The sequence below is a fragment of the Sturnira hondurensis genome, unplaced genomic scaffold (assembly GCF_014824575.4).
Source record: "Sturnira hondurensis isolate 20B ecotype Veracruz unplaced genomic scaffold, ASM1482457v3 Scaffold0022215, whole genome shotgun sequence".
Lineage (NCBI taxonomy): Eukaryota > Metazoa > Chordata > Mammalia > Chiroptera > Phyllostomidae > Sturnira > Sturnira hondurensis.
The window spans coordinates 14,915,207-14,933,732 of record NW_028094846.1 but is presented as its reverse complement, the minus strand read 5'-3'; the positions used below and the strand labels follow the sequence as shown (position 1 = coordinate 14,933,732).

Below are 18,526 nucleotides of genomic sequence, written 5' to 3'. Positions count from 1 at the left end.
CTCCCTCCTTTCCTTCCTTCCTTCCTTCCTTCCTTCCTTCCTTCCTTCCTTCCTCCTTCCTTCTGTCTAGTCCTCCCTCGTTCTCTCCATCTGTTGCTCTCCAATATACTCTGACCAGGATAAAACCCCCAGTCCAGTTATGTGCCCTGACCGGGAATTGAACCTGCAACTTTTTGGTGAATGGGACAATGCTCCAATCACCTGAGCCACCTGGCCAGGGCTGGTTATGATATTTCTTAATTGAAGAAGGAGGCAATGAGTGAGTAAAATAGAGTGGGGAGATTCCCATATCCCGGTCATCCTCCCAATTCTCTTAAGTAAGTTGCTGGCAGGGGTTTAAACTCTGTTTCCATGTGTATAAATGAGCAGAGAGAGGTGGATAAAAGTATTTGTTTAATGTCAACAAGATAAACAAAATGAGTATTTTAGACGCCCCTCCTTGCTTAGGGACTGACTCTGAAAATTCCTGGTATCTATAGAATTTCCCTTTCCATTTTTGTTCCCCTGTTATTATTTGTTTAAAAAAAATCCATTTGGGCTTTAATGGCGTGTTTCCACTAAACAAGAACTTGCTAAGACACAATGTCACAAAGGCACAATTTCACAAAGAGTTGAAGGCTGAGTTCATCAGTAGATACACTAAATATTGGGGCTCAAAAGCCTGCAATAGAGATTCAACAATTTTAATTCCTTTTGTGCCTTGAACCTTTGTTCTAGAGTCACTGGGATTTTCATAGATGACAAAGGCATTGCCTATCGAGATGAAGGAAAATTAAACAATAACTCTCTAGTTCTTCCTGGAAATATCTGCTGCTTTATTATCCAGTTCAGTCATTTGTACTAGGTCTGCCCCTGACCTTGGTTCCCAGAGTTATTTAGTGGAGGAACGTGAGTCCTCTCCCTGTGGCAGGAAAAGCCCTTGGGTGCCTTTTGTGGCACCTGCAGCCATGTCTTGTCAGAATGCAGGTGGAAAGAAAAAGAAGAATTCAAGGCATTAGAAAAGCCACCAGTGTCTATTAGGTAACATAAGAGACCTTGTGGGACATTTTGGGGGCGTGTGATATGGTGGAAAGTGAGATTCTTAAAAGAGTTCTTTAGGTTAAATATTGAAAAAATTTTTAAAAGATTTCATTCATTTGCTGTTGGAGAGAGGATGAGGGAGGGAGAAAGACAGGGAGAAAAACCTACGTGTGTGAGACATAGAGTGATCCGTTGCCTCCTGCATGCCCGCAGCCCAGGCGTGTGCCCTGACTGTGAATTGGAGCAGTGACGTTTCAATTCCCAGGCTGGAACCCAAGCCACTGAGCCACCCCAGCCAGGGCTGACATTGAATTTTGATTTTCTTTGCGTGCAGCTATGGTGGAGGGTGGGGGGTTGGTGGTGACAAAGGACAGGCAAAGGAAAATCAAATTTCATGATTCAAAATGGCACTCCTATATTTAATGGAGTATTTGAGGGATGTAGAAGAAATACAGAAACTGAGCCCACATGGAAGAGATTGGGCCTCAGCAGTACTGGCTTAACTCTTCAATGCTGAAGTGTGACCCTGAGAGAATCTCACTGGGTCTTGGGACTTAATAGTTCCCTTGACTCCATGAACATTCTTTCCTCATACCTAGTGGGAATGCCAACCTGTTGACATGGCTTTATGTTCTACTTGGAAAGAGTCTTGAATACTATGATTTCTAAAGGGAGCTAAAGAGTTTGTCTTTACAGAAAACAAGCCAGGTTATTCCACAAAACACCATGAATCACCGGGATATCGCGCGACACCAGGCCTCGTCCTCTGTGTTCCCATGGCAACAAGAAAAGACACCAAGTCGTCTTTCTTCTGATGCTCTACGGACTCCCATTAGGAGAGGTTTCTCTGCATCTCACTTTTCCGGGGAACAAGAAGTAACTCCGAGTAGTAGATCAACTTTGCAAGTCGGGCAAAGAGGTGCTGATAGCAGCTTCTGTGATAATTCTAGCAGTTCTCAACTTTTGGATCACCGGAACGCCCAGAGTCAAGGTAATGTTTTGAGCTCAGTCAGGTTTACATTTTCCTGAGATCATTTGAGAAGTCATTCCAGGCATTTGTAGTCCTGAAAAGTGCTTATGGGTTTCGTTAGCCAATCTGTGGTCAGCATCCCAGGCTGATGAAGTAGAAATACTGTGCTTTTGAGAATGAGAAATGATATCAGCATTTTAGAGGGTACCTTTATTTGTCCTGATAAGCTTGGACCTTGAAGCATTCAAAGGTAGGATGAATGCCTTTGACTGATCCTTCCAGAGGCAGGGTGAATAGGTTGGTTACAGTTGACACTCCTCCCCCTTCTACTTTGGCTCCTTCTGTGCCCCATGAAACAAGCCTGTGTCTGGCCACTTTGGGCCAGAGGTATGGCATGTGTGCGCGGAAGAGCTGTGCTCTGTGCAGCCAGCTTGTCCATATGGAAGCAAACCTGTGCGACCTTGGCTACTGCCCCAGACTGCAGCTGACAGCCAAGTGTACCATTTGGTCATTTGGACTCTACTCTGCAGACTAGGATCATTTCCAGTGCTATGATATGTCCCAAATGACCATCGGTGTTCACTGGTGAGAACTCTCCCACTGCCAGTACCTTTGGGGCCAATATTGTGTGTATGTGGTGGGGACATGGAGAAAAAGGTGTGGTGAACTTTGGCAGTAGAGAAGGTTCACACTGCTTTGAACTTTACTGGAGATAAAGCTGCTGGAAGGTGTGGGAGGGTGAAGTTTTCACGGCTCATCTCTTGTTTGTTTTGATGTCAGCACAAAACAAGTATTAGTCCTCCAGCGTGTAAAACCAAGTGGTGATTGAAATTAAGTTGTTATACATAATGCGCTTTTTGCAGCCTCGATCTGATAATATTCACAATTTTAGGAAAGCATTTTCTTCCCCGAGTTTTCTGTGATAACAAGAAAATTTGTTTCTCCTGCATTCTACAGGACATTTGAGTATAAATAACAATGAAGACTAAACATTGAAATTAAATTAATTTAAAGTAGCTCCTGTGTTTAGTGTGCATTGACTTCTTTTTGCGTGATCAAAGATTTCTGAGCATAGTAACGTAAATAATATATTCTGAATTTGGTTGTAAATTTTTTTGTGATAAGTAGACAATATATTGTGATAATATATTCTGAATTTAGTTGTAAATTTATTGTGTTAATCAAAGTGTGGCTTTTGTTTGTGATTTAAGAGCTAAGGAGCAAGATTGGCGAGTTGGAACTACAACTCCAAGGACAAGAAAAAGAAATGAAAATCCAAGTGAATCAGTGTCGAGAACTGCAGCTCCAACTGGAGAAAGCAAAAATGGAACTAAATGAAAAAGAGAAAGTTTGGAACAAAAGTAGGGCCGAACTGACAGCACAGTATGACCAGGCATCAGCCAAGGTACTTGACTTTTCGTGAGTTTTTGAAAAGTCTCCACTTTTTTCCATGGAATTTTTGGGAAAGCACACTTGACGGTTAAATTTTGAGTTAAATGATGTAATGAACCTCAAGGAGGTATTCTAGGCAGTATTGGCACCATAGAACTAGTAAGTTCTTTTAGAGCTGGGGAGATGAGGGGTCAGTCGTGGACTGCACGTTTCTCAGCCAAGGCACTGAAGCAGATTCCTCACTTCTGACATCTCAGAGGGTGAAGACTAAAGGTCATGGATGTGCAGTACCCAGCATATTTTCCAGACCATAGAAGAGGCTTAGAGTCATGGTGCTTTAAAAGAGGTTTAGGAATTGTGATAGAATATAATCAATTGATCTACTCTTGAGATCCAGTATCCATTTAATGTTAAAGCTTCAAGGAAGGCCTGTTATTGGAGGGTTATTTTAGGGAGGGTGGGGGCGGGAATGGTTGCTGCTTCAGCCCAGACCTATCTCTCTGCTCTCTTATATTCCTTATTCATTTGTTCTCGGACTCATTTGACAAACAAACGTAGACTGCGTAATGTGTCAGGCCCTCTTGTAGACCTGAGGATGGAGAAGTGAGGGATCAGACAAGAGTCATTGCCCGCATGGAACTTCATCCTTAAGGGTGTGGGGCACTGATATAGAGGTCACAGACAACATGGTGTATTGAGGACAAGTGCAGGGGTAAAGGGATTATCTTCGAGGACCAGCCATACTTACTGGATGTCTCCTGAACCTAATCTCTCTCCGAGCCCAGGCTCTTTCTGCTTGGCATGCTCTCCTTCTGCAATGCCCTTGCCATGCTTCTCTTCCTGTGAGCTCCTTCCCTCTGTTCTTAATACACTGAGATCTTTTCTCTAGGCATCCCCTTGTTTGTGGGGTTCCCACTCTTGGCTCATTGTTAGAATCAGAGACACTTGCAGACTTAATCCTGCCAGACTTAAGAAATCGACTTCTAATAAACTCCAGAAATTTCTGAGGCAGAAAGTAAAAACCAATGTAATATCTATACCTACCTGTATGTCCAGTTTATTTCTTGTGGGCAGATATTTTTTGTCTTTTAAAGAAATTAATCTTTAAAATCTGAAGATAATTATAGATTCATACCATTTTATGAAATAATACCTTGTCAATATGGTTGCTTACATAGATTACTTGTTAAAGGTTTGCATGAGCTTTGCATCCTTGGAATAAGCACCAGTTGGAAAGGTATATAATGTTTTTTACACAGTTCTGAATTTTATTTGCGAGTAGTTCGTTAAGGATTTTTGTGTCTATACTCATGAGCGATGTTGGTTAGCTATTTTCTTTTTTTTTGTACTGTTTCAGAAATAATTATAATAATATTAACTCCATAAAATGAACTGGGAAGCATTTCCTCATCTTCTCTATTTTGAAAAGATTGTGTAAAATTTGTGTTATTTCTTTTTATTTTATTATTTATTTATTTACTTTTAGAGAGGGGAAGGGAAGAAGAAAAAGGGAGAGAAACATATGTGGCTGCCTCTCACACGCCCCCGACTGGGGACCTGGCCCGCCACCCAGACCCTTCGGTTCACAGGCCAGCACTCAGTCCACTGAGCCTCACCAGCCAGGGCTGTGTTACTTGTTTATACATTTTGTAGAATTCTGCATGAAACCATGTAGGCCTGCAGATCCCTCTTTTGAGAGTTTTAAATTAAAAAATTCAACTTTAAAATATAGCCATCGCTATTAAAATGACTTATTTCATATTGAAACAGTTGGGAGAGTTTGTGTTTCTAGAAGGAAGACGTTGATTTCATCTAAATTGTCAAATTTATGTGTGTAGAGTTGTTTGCAGTATTTCCTTACTCTTTGATTGCCTGTGTGTCAGGTGGTATGCTAACATTTTTGTGTCTCTTCTTTTTTCTCATTGTCAGTCTTCCTAGAGATTTACCAGTATCATTGTTCTTTCATTGATTTTTTCCTACCAATCAGCTCTTTGGTTCCTTGCTTCTCTTAGTTTTCTGTTTTCAGTGTCATTGGTTTTTGTTTGATTATTTTCATTTGCTTGCTTTGGGTTATTTTCTTCTTGTTTTTCTAGGGTTTTGAGGTGGCATATTCAGATGGTTAATATGAGACTTTTCTTCTTTTCTCGTGGAGGCATTCAATGCTATAAATTTGCCTCTCAGTACTGCTTTAACTGTGTTCTGCAATTTGGATAGATTGTATTTTACTTTTTGTGCAGTTCCAAGCATTTCACGTTTTTTTCCCTTGGACCCGTGTATTCTTTAGAAATAATTTGTTTTGCTTCCAAGTGTTTGGAGATTTTCCTATTTCCAGTAATGATTTCTTTTTGGACTCCATTATGTCCAGAGAACATACTCTAGGATCTTCAATCTTTACAATTTGTTCAGGTTTCTTTTATGGCCCAGGATATGGTCTATCTTGATATATGTTTCATGGGCACTTGGAAAACAATGCATATTGTCATTGGGCCAAGCGTTCTAATACACATTATCTCCTGTTGGTTGACGATATTGTTGAATTCTAAACCCTTGCTGATTTTCTGTCTAGGTCTATCAATTGTTGAGACGGGATGTTGAAAGCACCCCATAATTGTTCATTTGTTTTTTTTTCTCTTGTCAGTTCTATGAGCTTTTCCTTCCCATACTTTGTAGCTCCATTGTTAGGTGCATATACATTTAGGATTGCTATGTCCTCTGGGTGGATCGACCCTTACATAGCACCCTTGGTGTGGGTAATTTCTTGTATTCTGAAGTCTACCTTATCTGATAGTAATATGGCCACTGTGGCTTTCTGTTGATTAATATTGCTGTGATATATTTCTTTCTGTCTTTTTGCTATCAGCCTTTTTATATTATTATGCTTGAAGTTAGTTTGATGTAGACAGTACACATTTGGGTAGATTTTTTTTTTAAGATTTTATTTATTTATCTTGAGAGGGGAAGGAAAGGAGACAGGGAGAGAGATATCAATGTATGGTTGCTTCTCATGAGTCCCCTGCTGGGAACTGGCCTGCAACCCAGGCATGTGCCCTGACTGGGAATCGAACCGAGATTGTCTGGTTCGCAGGCTCGTGCTCAATCCACTGAGCTACACCAGCCAGGGCACACATTTGGGTAGATTTTTAATCCACTCTTTGACTATCTTTCTTTTCATTAGTCAATTGAGACTATTTGCCCTTGCTGTAATCCTTGATAGTCCATCCTTAAGTCAGCCATCTTATCTTTTGTTTTCTATTTTTCATTTTCCATCTGTTTTCTTTCTTCCTGCTTTCCTGAAGGTTACTTGCACGTTTCGAACTTCCATTCTTGCTTAGCTATAGTGTTTTTGAATATACTTTGTGCAGAGCCCTTACAGTGATTTTCTAGACGTTTCATCATGAGTACACACAGCTTATCTCAGTCTATTATTATTGTCATTCTACCTGCTCTGATAAATTATAGAAAATGTACTCATCCATTCATTTGTTATCTTACTCTATTTCTAATGGAATTTTAAGTGTTTTCTCTACATATATGTGGAATTGGATCAGACAACATTTTTACATTGCCTTCAACTGTCAAACACAGTTGAGAAAACTGAAGGAGAAGAAAGCCTATAATATTACATACTCCCTCTTCTTTTCCAGTTCTTTCCAATTTCTTCCTTTCATCATTTACTGTTTAGAGAACATCCTTTAACTGTTCCATCAGCCAGAGATGGTCTTAGTTTTTCTTTCTCTGAGAATGTCTTGCTTTCCTGGACATTCCTGGAAGGTACTGCCTCAGGGTATTATTAGTATCCATGAAGTTTCCCCCCCCTGGGCCCAAAGTCCACAGTCAATCAGTGTCCTCTCCTTTTAGAGCTTGCTTATGCCTGTTTAGATATAATGGCCAGAATTTCTAGTTGTTCTTGATGAGAGGAATAGGGAAATGTACATCCATTTTGTCTTTCTGAGTGTGGTACTCTGGGTTCATCTTCAGACATTCTGCTAGTGCAAAGCTTTGCACAGAGGAATTCTTGAGAAGTACCTATCAGATGAGTGAAGGTGCCGTGGAGGGTCAAATGGACCACGGCCGGCTTTGGTCAATATACGTATTGTCTTGTACAGTCTGAGTTGGTTTTCCAAGTTAAAAAGACTTGAATTTGAGCCCTGGCTGGTTTAGCTCAGTAGATTGAGTGCGGGCCTGCGAACCACACAATCGCAGTTCCATTCCAATTCAGGGCACATGCCTGGGTTGCAGGCCAGTTCCCCAATGGAGGGCACATGAGAGGCAACCACACATTGATGTTTCTCTCCCTCTCTTTCTCCCCTCCCCTCTGCCTAAAAATAAATAAACAAAATCTTAAAAAAAAAAAGACTTGAATTTGAGTTCTGGCTCTCCCACATCCCAGTCGTATTGCTTCTTAGAGCTACATCCCAGTTTTATGGGGTTCTCAGCCTCAGTTGCCTAATGGATAAAATGATGTTAACGAAGCCTGTGTCATAGGATTGTTGTAGAGGTTGCAGTCATTTCCATGGAGGCTTAACATAGTGCTTGGAACAGATGAAGTTACATTGATGTTAATACTTATTGTTACACTGAGCTCTTTGTCCAGTAAGCTCATTTTCAGTTGCATTCCTGCCAGCTTAGTCCTTACTCTGGATGAGAGTCATACTTACCCATTCATAGTTTGTGTTGGTGGTTTGATTTGACAAGAACATTGTATCTTTGTTCTAGCTCACATACCTGCTGAAGTCTCTTCCAACAGCATCATGAATCCTAATATTTGAGTGGGACAGTGCTGAGTGCTGAGACCACAGCTCTGCTTTCTTTCTCTTAGGCATCCCTCCAGGTTCTTCGAACTTGTTCATTCAGTGCTTCATGGATTTCATTTGTCCCTGACCTATAATCCACCTCACTACAAATTCACTCTACCTTCCCCTGTCTTGCCTGCAAGGCCAATATGTCCTGGTCAAATCAGTTTCTGGAGTGAAGTTGTGCACTGTTTATGCTCTTCCCTGAACCTCCATTAGAATCACCTGTTAAGTGAGATGGAGGTGACGGAACCAAAATCAATGCCGTGCTGTTCAGTGAACATCAGCTGGGTCTGGTATCCTTCTTTCCCCAGCATGTGTGAGCCACGGGGGACACAAAGCTGTTGAACTCACGTAGATACAAAGTCTTAGGGCTTGCAGCAAGCCTGGAGTTTAACACCCACAGTGTCCAGGTGACAACCTCAGGCTCAGAACACTGAGTGCCAGGGTCCTTTGCTGCATGTGTCAGGGACTTGAGCCCTAGACACTCTTTGAGAATGTGAGGGCACAGCATGACACCTAGTGGTGAGCTACTCTGACGTCATTGTGCACCATCAATCTCAGAATGTCATTTTTTTAATTTTAAGTCAAGTCTAAAGAAAACCTCCTGAAAGATCTTAGTGAACCCACGGTTTGTAGGAAGAACAAATTGATTCTGAGATCCTTTCCTGGAGGACTTGCAGGTTGAAGAGGGGCCAGCAGAGGGGGCCAAGAGCTCATTCATCTACCACACCATGTATGCGTTTTACCCCCTGACATTGGCTCACATCCCAAATTCTGCTCTAAGTGGGCAATGATTTTCATCTGAATTGTTTACTGCTGTATCTCCAGGACCTAGCACATTGTTGGACATCCAGCAGGCATACAATCAATGTTTACTGAATTCATGCCTATTCTAAATAATTGGTTGTACTACTTTTCTTTGGTGATTTGAAATGGAAGCAAATGAAGGATAAAGACAAAGGTGTCTTAATATCCAAGGCAGTGGACATTGGATGTGAACCACTGGGTTAATAGTTTATGTTTTGAAACTGATCTTTAAAAAATTGGGATATTTGTATAACCACGTGGTCAATTATGACCAGCTTTGCTCTTTTAATCTTTGTTTTAGTTAATGATGGGAGTTTGACTCCTATTTTGGCAAGTCATTACATAGTGTTGTCTTTTCCAGTGAATTTTCTGTTATATCCCTACTCTTTGTAATAGTTCTCAATGAGACCATGATGAGTCTCAGGAGACTACATTGGTAGAGGGATTTGCCCAATGGGGGTGCATTTCATTGTGCACCAAGCAGTTCTTTCCCACCAACAGGACCCTTTCTGGCTCCTCCCTGGGTTTTCAGAGTTGTTTTGTGGGTGTGGTTTCAGGATGTGGGCACTACAGGGAAGAGAATGGAATGGGTTTTAGCACATGAAAATGTCAGACCATATGGTTCCCATTAGTTTGAGAAGAGCATCCTCAGTTTTGATGTGGTTCATGTTTCAAGGATGATTTTAAGGAAGATTGGCTCTCTGAAAAGAGAAAGGAAGGTTCTTGGTGTTGCTCATGGCAGCTTGGTTAAAAACCAAGTGTGATATCCTGTGGAGCGCTGTGAAGCTCCAGCAATTTCAAATGGCAAAGTGAGAGCACTGTGGAAAGAACCGTTTAATATTTACAGTTTGTCACAGAACGTATTATGCTCAAAACAGACTGCCCCTTGAAAGTAATGGGAACCCTCTGATTATTGAACAGCCTGTAAAGTGCATGACAATCACAGCATTTTCTTCTGTCTGATGCAAGGAAACGTTAGATGAACTTTTCTTCTGACACACCGAGTTCTTTTCACACTGCACATTAGGAAGTATTTCAATGGTCTGAGACTATCTATATTCTTGCTGGTATGTCCCAAATAGCAATGTTATGTGTACTAAAATAATTATTGTGCTTTGCCTATATGGCTAATAGTTTAAACCCAAATTTTTATGAATAAAAATGTCAACACCCAATGGTAAAGTTGAACCAGATCTTGAGACTAGTTTTTCTAATGTCGGAAATATGGCTTCTTTCCTTGAACACTTTGTTTTGTATTGTGCGTTTTTATTCATTGTCAGTGTACGGCATTGGAACAAAAACTGAGAAAACTGACTGAAGATTTGAGCTGTCAGCGGCAGAATGCAGAGAGTTCCAGATGTTCTCTGGAACAGAAACTCAAGGAAAAAGAAAAAGAATTTCAAGAGGTATGGTTAGACATTTATATCACTCACAGAGTATTGATAAAACAAGTATTGAAGGATGGCAGCTATTATTTCCGGGGGAAATGAGATACCACACATTCTGCTAGTTCCTGGGTGAAAGGGGGGACCTAAGACCATGGGTTTTATAGTCTAGAATGGCAGTTTTCAGCTGGGGTGAATTTGTGTTAGCCTCATCTGAGGACATGCCCATTGATTTAGAGAGAGGGGAAGGGAGGGAGAGAGAGAGGAGAGAAACATCGACATGAGAGAGAAACACAGATAGGTTGCTTCTTGCATGTGCCCTAATTGGGCACCAAGACTGTAACCTGGGCATGTGCCCCAAATGGGAATTGAACGTGTGCCCTTTTGGTTCACAGAATGATGCTCCAACCAACTGAGTCATTCCACCCAGAGTAACTGGAATGATCTTTTTTTCTTCCCAGGGGATATTTAGCAATATCTGGGGACATTTTTTAGTGTCACAAATGGGATAGGGGAGTTGGGGGCTACTAGCATTTAGTGGCTAGAGGCCAGGATGCTGGTAAACATTCTATAATACAGGACAGTCCCTTAAGGAAAGATATTGTCCCCAGCCCAAAATATGAGTAGTGCCAAAGTTGCTAGTACCTGGTGTAGCGCTAGGGTGATAGAAATACAAAACAAAACAAAACCCAGTAACAACCAAATGTACACATGTTCACTTACATGTCAAAGGAAAACCAACCGCAAATGTTACTCTGGTGTCCTTATGCACTTATCCAAGTTCATCGTTGACATATACTTTGCATCATTGTCAATCTGAAGTGGGGTGTGGTATTTGAAATTTTAAACTGCATTCTTGAGTGCATTTGATTTCTCAGGTAAAGCGTGACGGTTACCTGAGCGTGACGGTTCAGCTCAGCTGTACTCTCTTTTGCCACTGGATCCTTCAAACCAGGGTGACTGATTTCAGAGTGGTGGTGTGGTCAACAGGTAGACTCCTGTCCTGACCCTTGGAGACCAGGATTGTATGAGTGGGGCCTGTGCTCAGGCTGCTGATGCTTATCACCGAGTGGATGGTCAGCTAGGCTCCCTGTTGTCTCTGGCTCCACCATCACATATCCTATGGGACGACTGTGTCACCCTGGAACCTGCCTGTGCACCACCATCAGTGCTGAGAGTATGTATTTTGCATTTCAGGAGCTCTCCCGTCAACAGCGTGCCTTCCAAATGTTGGACCAAGAGAACTCGCAGGTGAAAGGCAGACTCACGCAGGAGCTGCAGCAGGCCAAGAACGCTCGCAACATCCTTCAGGCAGAGCTGGATAAAGTAGGTACTCCACACTTCATCCCCTGTCCTTTTCCTTGGATGTGTTTTGTCCCGCAGCTTGCCTGGGGAGCTATGGAGGGGAAAATGGTCCAACCTCACACTCCTTACTTTCCAACAGGAGAACACGGGGAGCCTGTCTAGGTCTAGCTTCTCTCATTTGGAGAAGAGGACTATGAGTGAGTGAGAGAGAGAGAGAGTGAGGAATTAGGTTCATAGATGTCAAGATCTGCCTGGGTAGCTCTCTGACATTCAGGTTATTGATCAGATCACTGGGTGGGATATCACCTGGTGGGAGCTCTCCCAAATCATTGTGCCCTGAAACAGTCAAAGAACGGAAAATTATGTCACCTTGTTGTTTAGCACTCACTTCAAGAATGATGTCATCCAGCTGTGTGGCTTTAGGTTTCCTCTGTGTGATGATGGCTGCCATGCTCATACCTCTGGTTGGGACATCAGTCCCGAACTTGAGACTCACGTGTGTGTGTGTCTGACGTTTCCACTCAGCATGTGTAAAAGGCATCTCACCCTTCACATATCAGTACTGGAACTCGAGGTGCTTGTTCAGTCTCGCTCTTTATTTCTGCTTTCTCATCCCAGAAAATTTCAATTGCGGTCTTCACATTGCTCAGGCCCAGTGCTACCTGTCATCTTCAACTCTGCTTTTTCTCTCATACTTCCAAGTGCTTCATTACATCTCGGTCGAGTCCACCTTTATTTATTTACATGCACGCCCATGTGTGTATGGGTGTATGTGTGTACGTTACATAGAGCACATTCAAACGCTTGTGTGGAAACACCGTGTATATACAGTAAACGTTTAACAATAAAGGATTGTCAGGCGTGCTCTCTTATAACCGTTATCTGTGTCGGGGTAGAGTGTCGTCGGCTACCCCAGAAACGCTTTGTGTGCTACATTGTCCTTGCGAAGAACACACCTGGCTTTACGTCTGTCCGTATTTTACACGGAATGTGACTACTTTGCTCACCTCTATGGCTGTGTAGGGCCCCAGACCATGTCCTCTCCTGCCTGGGTTACTGTTCTTGCCTCCTACTTGTCTCCCTACTCTGCCCTTCTTCCTCAGTCTCTCTACAACCAACAGCCAGGTGGGTCTTAACCTGCCAGTCACATCGTGCCGCTCTACTGAGAGCCCTGCGGTCACACCCTGTCTCTGTCACAGCAGGAGTCTCAGCCCACCTCCGGGGCCTCCGTTCTTGTCCTCAGTGACTCTTGTATCATACAAGAAGACATGATGGTTTACAAGGGAAAGAACAGAAAACCAAACTTGGCCTTATTTTTCTCTCTGTAGGTCACATCAGGAAAGCACCAGCTTGAAAGAGAATTGGAAGAATTGAAGCAACATTCGGGCCGAACCCAACAGGCCTTACAGGCGAGTCAGACTGCAGAAAATGAGCTGAGGAGGAGCAGTGAGGTGAGCGAGGAGCAGACATGAGTGTTTGTCACCTTCTGTTCAGGAGGCAGTGACAGAGAATGTCTACACTGTTTTTCAGTAGCTTGTCACGACCATATCACTTTTTATTTTGTTTGCCAGAATTACTTATTAAGTATTTGGTATATAACCAGCACCTAGAATATGGTGCTTTTTCCCCCTATTCTGATATAATTGCTACTTATAGCCATTATAGGAAAATATGACTTGTATTAAGAAGATACACTACTCTTTTTTAAAAAGATTGTTTTAGAGCCTCCGGGAAATGGAAGAACGTAAGAAAACAAGGGATTTTCTACATGGAAGGAAATGAAATTGGTGATGGGATGGGGGACATAATTTCAATCCCTTTCCAAAGGTTGCTTTTGAATCACAAAATATTAAAATCCTAGTGGAAAGTCAGTCATTTAAGTGGGCAAAAGTGAATGCGAGAGGAAGAGGTTTTAGCTTTCCAATTCTCATGAAAACATCAGGTAGTTGTAAGTTCTGTGACTCCGGCCTCTCAAGTCCACATTGGCCTGTGTGTTGAGCACGGTTGCCGTGGCTTTGTGGATTTTCTGTAGTACGACCCTAATATTGCTCCTGCTGAGATGGTTTTATTGATAACTTTAGCTTGGCTTCTCGCCAAGTTTATTGAGTGGCCTTTGAGTTTATTAGAAAGGGCTTAATTAAGAGCCATTTAGGGACACTCAGTAGAGTGAAACAATTTGGATAGGCCACCAATCCGCACTATAATATGAAGAAGCACAGCAGAACAGAAGAGGTCTCTTGTCCATCATATGTCACAGGGAGGTCCTGGCCAGGGGGTTCAGCGGGTTGGAGCGTTATCCTTACACCAAAAGGTTGCAGGTTCGATCCCCAGTGGGGCTTGTAGAGGAGGCAACTGATTGAAGTGTTTCTCTCACATGCATGTTTCTCTTGCTCTCTCCTGCTTCCTCTTTATGTAAAACCAATAAACATATTTTCAGATGAGGATTTTTTTTTAAAGTCACAGGAAGAAAACTTCCAGCGTATTCCTTAAATATGTGGTAGTCACTTTTTAGACTGTAATGATTCTCTTTATAAAAATGCTCTACACAGAACAGTTATTTGTGCAGGTGAGGAGAGTAGAAATGTACTCAACCCCCATCTTTGACGAGTGTAACTTTATTATAAAGTCAGAGCATCTGATGTAACAAACCAGTGACTGTCAACAAGCCAGCCTCAGAGGGTCCTGTGGCTGGAGACAGGAGGCCACAGTTCCACCCACCTGAGTGGAAGGAAGCTTCCTCTCAGGTGATGCTTTCCTCGGTGAATGCTTTAAAATGGAAGTGTTTTGTTTCAGCAAAACACACGTTTGCCTTTTGGCCAGTGGGGACCGACCAGCAGATGCTTTGGCTGACGAACCCCCAAGCAGACTGGCACGGAACTTGTCCCTCTGCGAGCTTCCCCCTCATCCAAGCACTCTCCCCCACTCCACTGGCTGCCTGGTGAAAGCTTCTGTAAAAGCGGTCATCTGCTTGAGAGGGTTCAGAGGCCTTTCCAAGGGTCTGCTTGGCCAAGGCACAGCAGGGGGCTCATCATGGTCTTGCTGGTGATTCTGAGGGTCATGCATCCCCACAGGGTCTGGTGGGTCAGTTGTGGAGCTGTCTGCCCTGATCTTGCCTTGACTGAGATCAGTGCCCACCTTGTTTCACTTCCGTGAATATCTCATTGACCCCTGTGTCCAACAAGGCAGTTGTGTGCAAGGGCCTAGCCCAGGGCCAGGGAATTCACTTAGTATCTGTCTTAATTGTGTGTGGGTGTGTCTTCTTTTGAAGAAGATGGAAGAACTCAAAGGATTTAGCTGGTCCTTGCATTTTCCATTGGCATTGGGATCCGAAAAGTGATTTACCCAGTTAGAGTGGTGTCACAATTTCATGGGAAAATGTTGGTGGCTCTATAGTGAGTGATATCAGAAACTGCATTGCTTTGCTGCCACCTACCTGCAGGGTGACCTTGGGACAGTGACTTTGCCTTGAGTCTTACTCTCCTCATCTGCATATGGGGATGAATAATACCCCTTCCTTTCCAAAGCTGAACTGATGGTCAAGTTAACTGATGGCCAGCACACTAGTGCTCAGCAGATCATTGCGGTTTACCTGCTCATTGCTCTGCTCTTTACCACTCTTATGACCGGTTTGCTGTCACCCTTAGCACAGCATGTGATGAGCCAGGGGACAGAGCATTTGACATTTGGCACATTTAGAAGGTTGCCTATTCTATCACGCTGCGTCTCTTTCTGTTACTAATCCTGAGTGAGTACAAACAAATTTAGCACGCGGATAGGTTTTGCATGCCAAACTAACATGACAGTTGTACTGAAATTCTCCTTGTTTGAGATCCCAAACGAATGCACCGCTCATGATGAGAAATGATCAGTAGTGGGAACGTGATTTAATGGCCCGATCTAGGGCAAAATGAACATTTTGTACCAACGTGAATGGAGGGTTCAGATAAACTAAACTGCTCATTCTGCACTGGCTGCCAGCCCCAGAACACTGAGGTTCGGCAACCGTGTACCAGCATCCGACAGCCAAGAGGGGGCAGCACTGGCTTGGGGGCCTTCCAGGCACAGGGGTGTGCATTACACCAGGTCCTCTAAGGAGCTTGGTCTGGCAGGGAGGAAGGATGAGGTGGAAGGGAAAAACAGACACCTTGCCTCCGTCCCCTGCACACCAAACAGATTTGGCTGCAGCAGGGGGCATATTAAACTTCATTCATGGATGGAATCATGAAATAGCACACAGGAGCCGAAATTTGTTTTGTCTGGCCCTAGGAAAGGATGCCTCCCTTGTCACCCCTAAACAGAAGTTGATCTGGGTGGAATAGCTTGCTAAGCTCTCATGCTGGCTTATGGTTATAGGGCCTTTTGCTGCATTTTTCCAGGCTTGTGCCCAATTTTACAAATCATGTCAGGATGCAAGAGATGAGACTAGGAGAACATATTCTTTTGTGCTTAACTTGATGTCGATATTCAGCTACCCAATCAAGTCTGAAGTGGCCATGGCCTTGCAGACAAAACTACCTGCTCGTGGATGGCAGCCTACAGCTCCATTTTCAGATGTTCATTTCCCTCATTGTGACCTTTCAAAGTTCTTGAGTTGTTCCTAGCTGTAGCATTAGAGGTGTGCTGGGTCCCAGGGTTGGCTGAACATTTCTTCCCTAGAAACATGTATTTATGGAGCTAAGGCCAGAATAGAGAAAGACATGTCAACCCTTCCATTCAGCTTTCTACTCATGTTAGTGTTTGTACTTACAGAAGAGGCAGATGGAGACCAACAGACACCTACACAGGAGTTGTCCCCTCCCTCTCCGGGGCACGCACAGCTTTGCATATGATGCCTTCTCCGCTTTCTTGCCACCTTCAGATGTAGATGCCAACTGATCTGATTAATGTTGTAGAAAGAAAATGTTTGCTAGGTTGCAAAGGAAGAATACCAAGTACACCCAGGTGGTTAAATTCTAGTCTGTCTCTCTCTCTCTCTCATGTTGAAGTCATTCAGCTGGTCTTAGCCCTTATCAAGCAGATCTGGCTGCTCTTTGGGGAAGAAATGCTAATAATAGCTCCTTGCCCTTGTTGCAGTGCTTTCAGGTACTTTTCCTCTCTCCATGGTGATGATCCTAAGTTTGAAGAGCCACCAGGAGACTGGAGTGTCTATAGTTGAATGATGTTGGTGTAAGTCAATAGCATCATTGTATCTAAATGATCCTTCTTTGCACACTTGAACACTGCCTTGTGTGAATGAAGGTCAACCTGTCAGTCTTGGGGTTAGATGGAGCAGCCCTTCCTTTCTGAATGATGTCTTCATTTGCCAACATGGCAGGGAGGCAGGATTAGGACAAAGACAGGAGTTTAACTACTTTGGGCTCTGACATTTCTTGATGATGCAATGAACATGTATGCATGAAGAGAGCTGCTGCCAGGAGGTGTTCAGGTACCTTCTCCTAGCCACATTCTCCCTCGTCTTGAACTTGGCTTTGCTCCCTCAGTACCCATCTGCTGATGGTAACCAGACTGATCCTTGAAGGCAGCTTTCCACCAGCACTACCAGGCCATCTGCTTTCTAACAGTGCAGTAAGGCTGGGGAGGCCAGCTCTTAGCCATTTCTTTAAAAGTTTCCCCCTACTCCTCACAGGGTTATTTTGAAGTGCATTTATTTTCACTTTTAATTTTTTTATTGTTGTGCAAGTACACTTGTCTCCATTTTCACCCCAGCACACCTGCCTCCCACCCTTGAAACTACCCACTTTGGCTTTGTCCAGGTGTCCTTTATATACATGTCCCTTGATGGCCCCTCCCCTAATTTCCCCTATTAGCCCCCTCTCCCCTCCACCTCCTGGTTACTATCAGTTTGTTCTTTAGATCAGTGTCTCTGGTTATATGTTGCTTGCTCATTTTTTGTGTTTTTTTTAAAAGTTAGCCTTATGAATTTTCCCCTGAAGGATGTGAGGCCCTTAACTCTGCGAGTGTATGCCAGTTCTCTGTGTTTCAAAGGGAGGTGTGTCATACCAGCTGAGGTACTTGTTATCTACAACATCACCTAAGGTTGGGAGACAGGTTGGGGAAATAGAGGATTTATGATAGTTTGTGTCTTCTGTGGTTAACAAGCAATAGCCCTTTTATAGAAAGGCTATAAATAGAAATATTACCTTGTTTTAAGATTCAAAAAGTTACACATGTCCTTCTGGACCATACAGTGGGGGTGCCTCTGCGTCTCTGATACTTCATTTGCACTTCGGTTCATGGACACTCTACTGGATAAGGTGCCCAAAGACTGTTCTCCCTGTGAAAGCTCAGACTCCAACCTGTGGAATGAATTCTTGCTTCTGTGCTCCAGCCGGGGTTCCCATAGCACAGGCCCCCTCTCTAGTCATTACTACTTGCCCGTGTTATTAAGTGATGGGAGTCACTTCTTCCTGAGGACAGAGACTGTGTCTTTCTCACGTCACATCTTTTATAATGCCCATTCCAGCAAATGGCTCATTGCAGATTTTTTGATAAACGCTTATGGAAGGTAATTTACTCATAAAGACATCCCCCTAAGAGTGAACCTTAAGATGGTTTTTGAATGTGAAGTAAGAATTTTTCTTGTGAATGTAGGTTGTTCCTTAGCACATCAGACTTTGCAAAGATATCGTTGTGTGATAAGATATTCAGGTGTGATAAGAAGTTGGAGCTTATGTCCTTGGGAATCTTTTCAGTGAGATTTTCCATCTGAACGAACTCTGTAACGAGCTTAGAGACCCCCAGAAAGTTCAGATAGATTTCTTGAAGGGAAACAAATTGGGTTTTGTGCTATTGTTTTAACTTCTGTCCATAAAATCATTGGCTTAAGTCAGAATAATGTCTAATTGTATATA

At 43.0% G+C, this 18,526-nt stretch overlaps 1 protein-coding gene across 2 annotated transcripts in view; it reads left to right on the top strand.

Moving 5' to 3' along the window:
* The window catches only part of CENPF (centromere protein F), a 52,272-nt gene that overhangs the window by 10,673 nt on the left and 23,073 nt on the right, over nucleotides 1-18,526 (top strand). For both annotated transcript variants that reach the window (XM_037035059.1, XM_037035058.1), the window contains exons 6-10: nucleotides 1,717-2,011; nucleotides 3,202-3,395; nucleotides 10,266-10,391; nucleotides 11,568-11,696; nucleotides 13,004-13,126. In XM_037035059.1, the coding sequence (XP_036890954.1) occupies nucleotides 1,717-2,011; nucleotides 3,202-3,395; nucleotides 10,266-10,391; nucleotides 11,568-11,696; nucleotides 13,004-13,126 (867 nt within the window). The remainder of the gene's footprint in view (nucleotides 1-1,716; nucleotides 2,012-3,201; nucleotides 3,396-10,265; nucleotides 10,392-11,567; nucleotides 11,697-13,003; nucleotides 13,127-18,526) is intronic.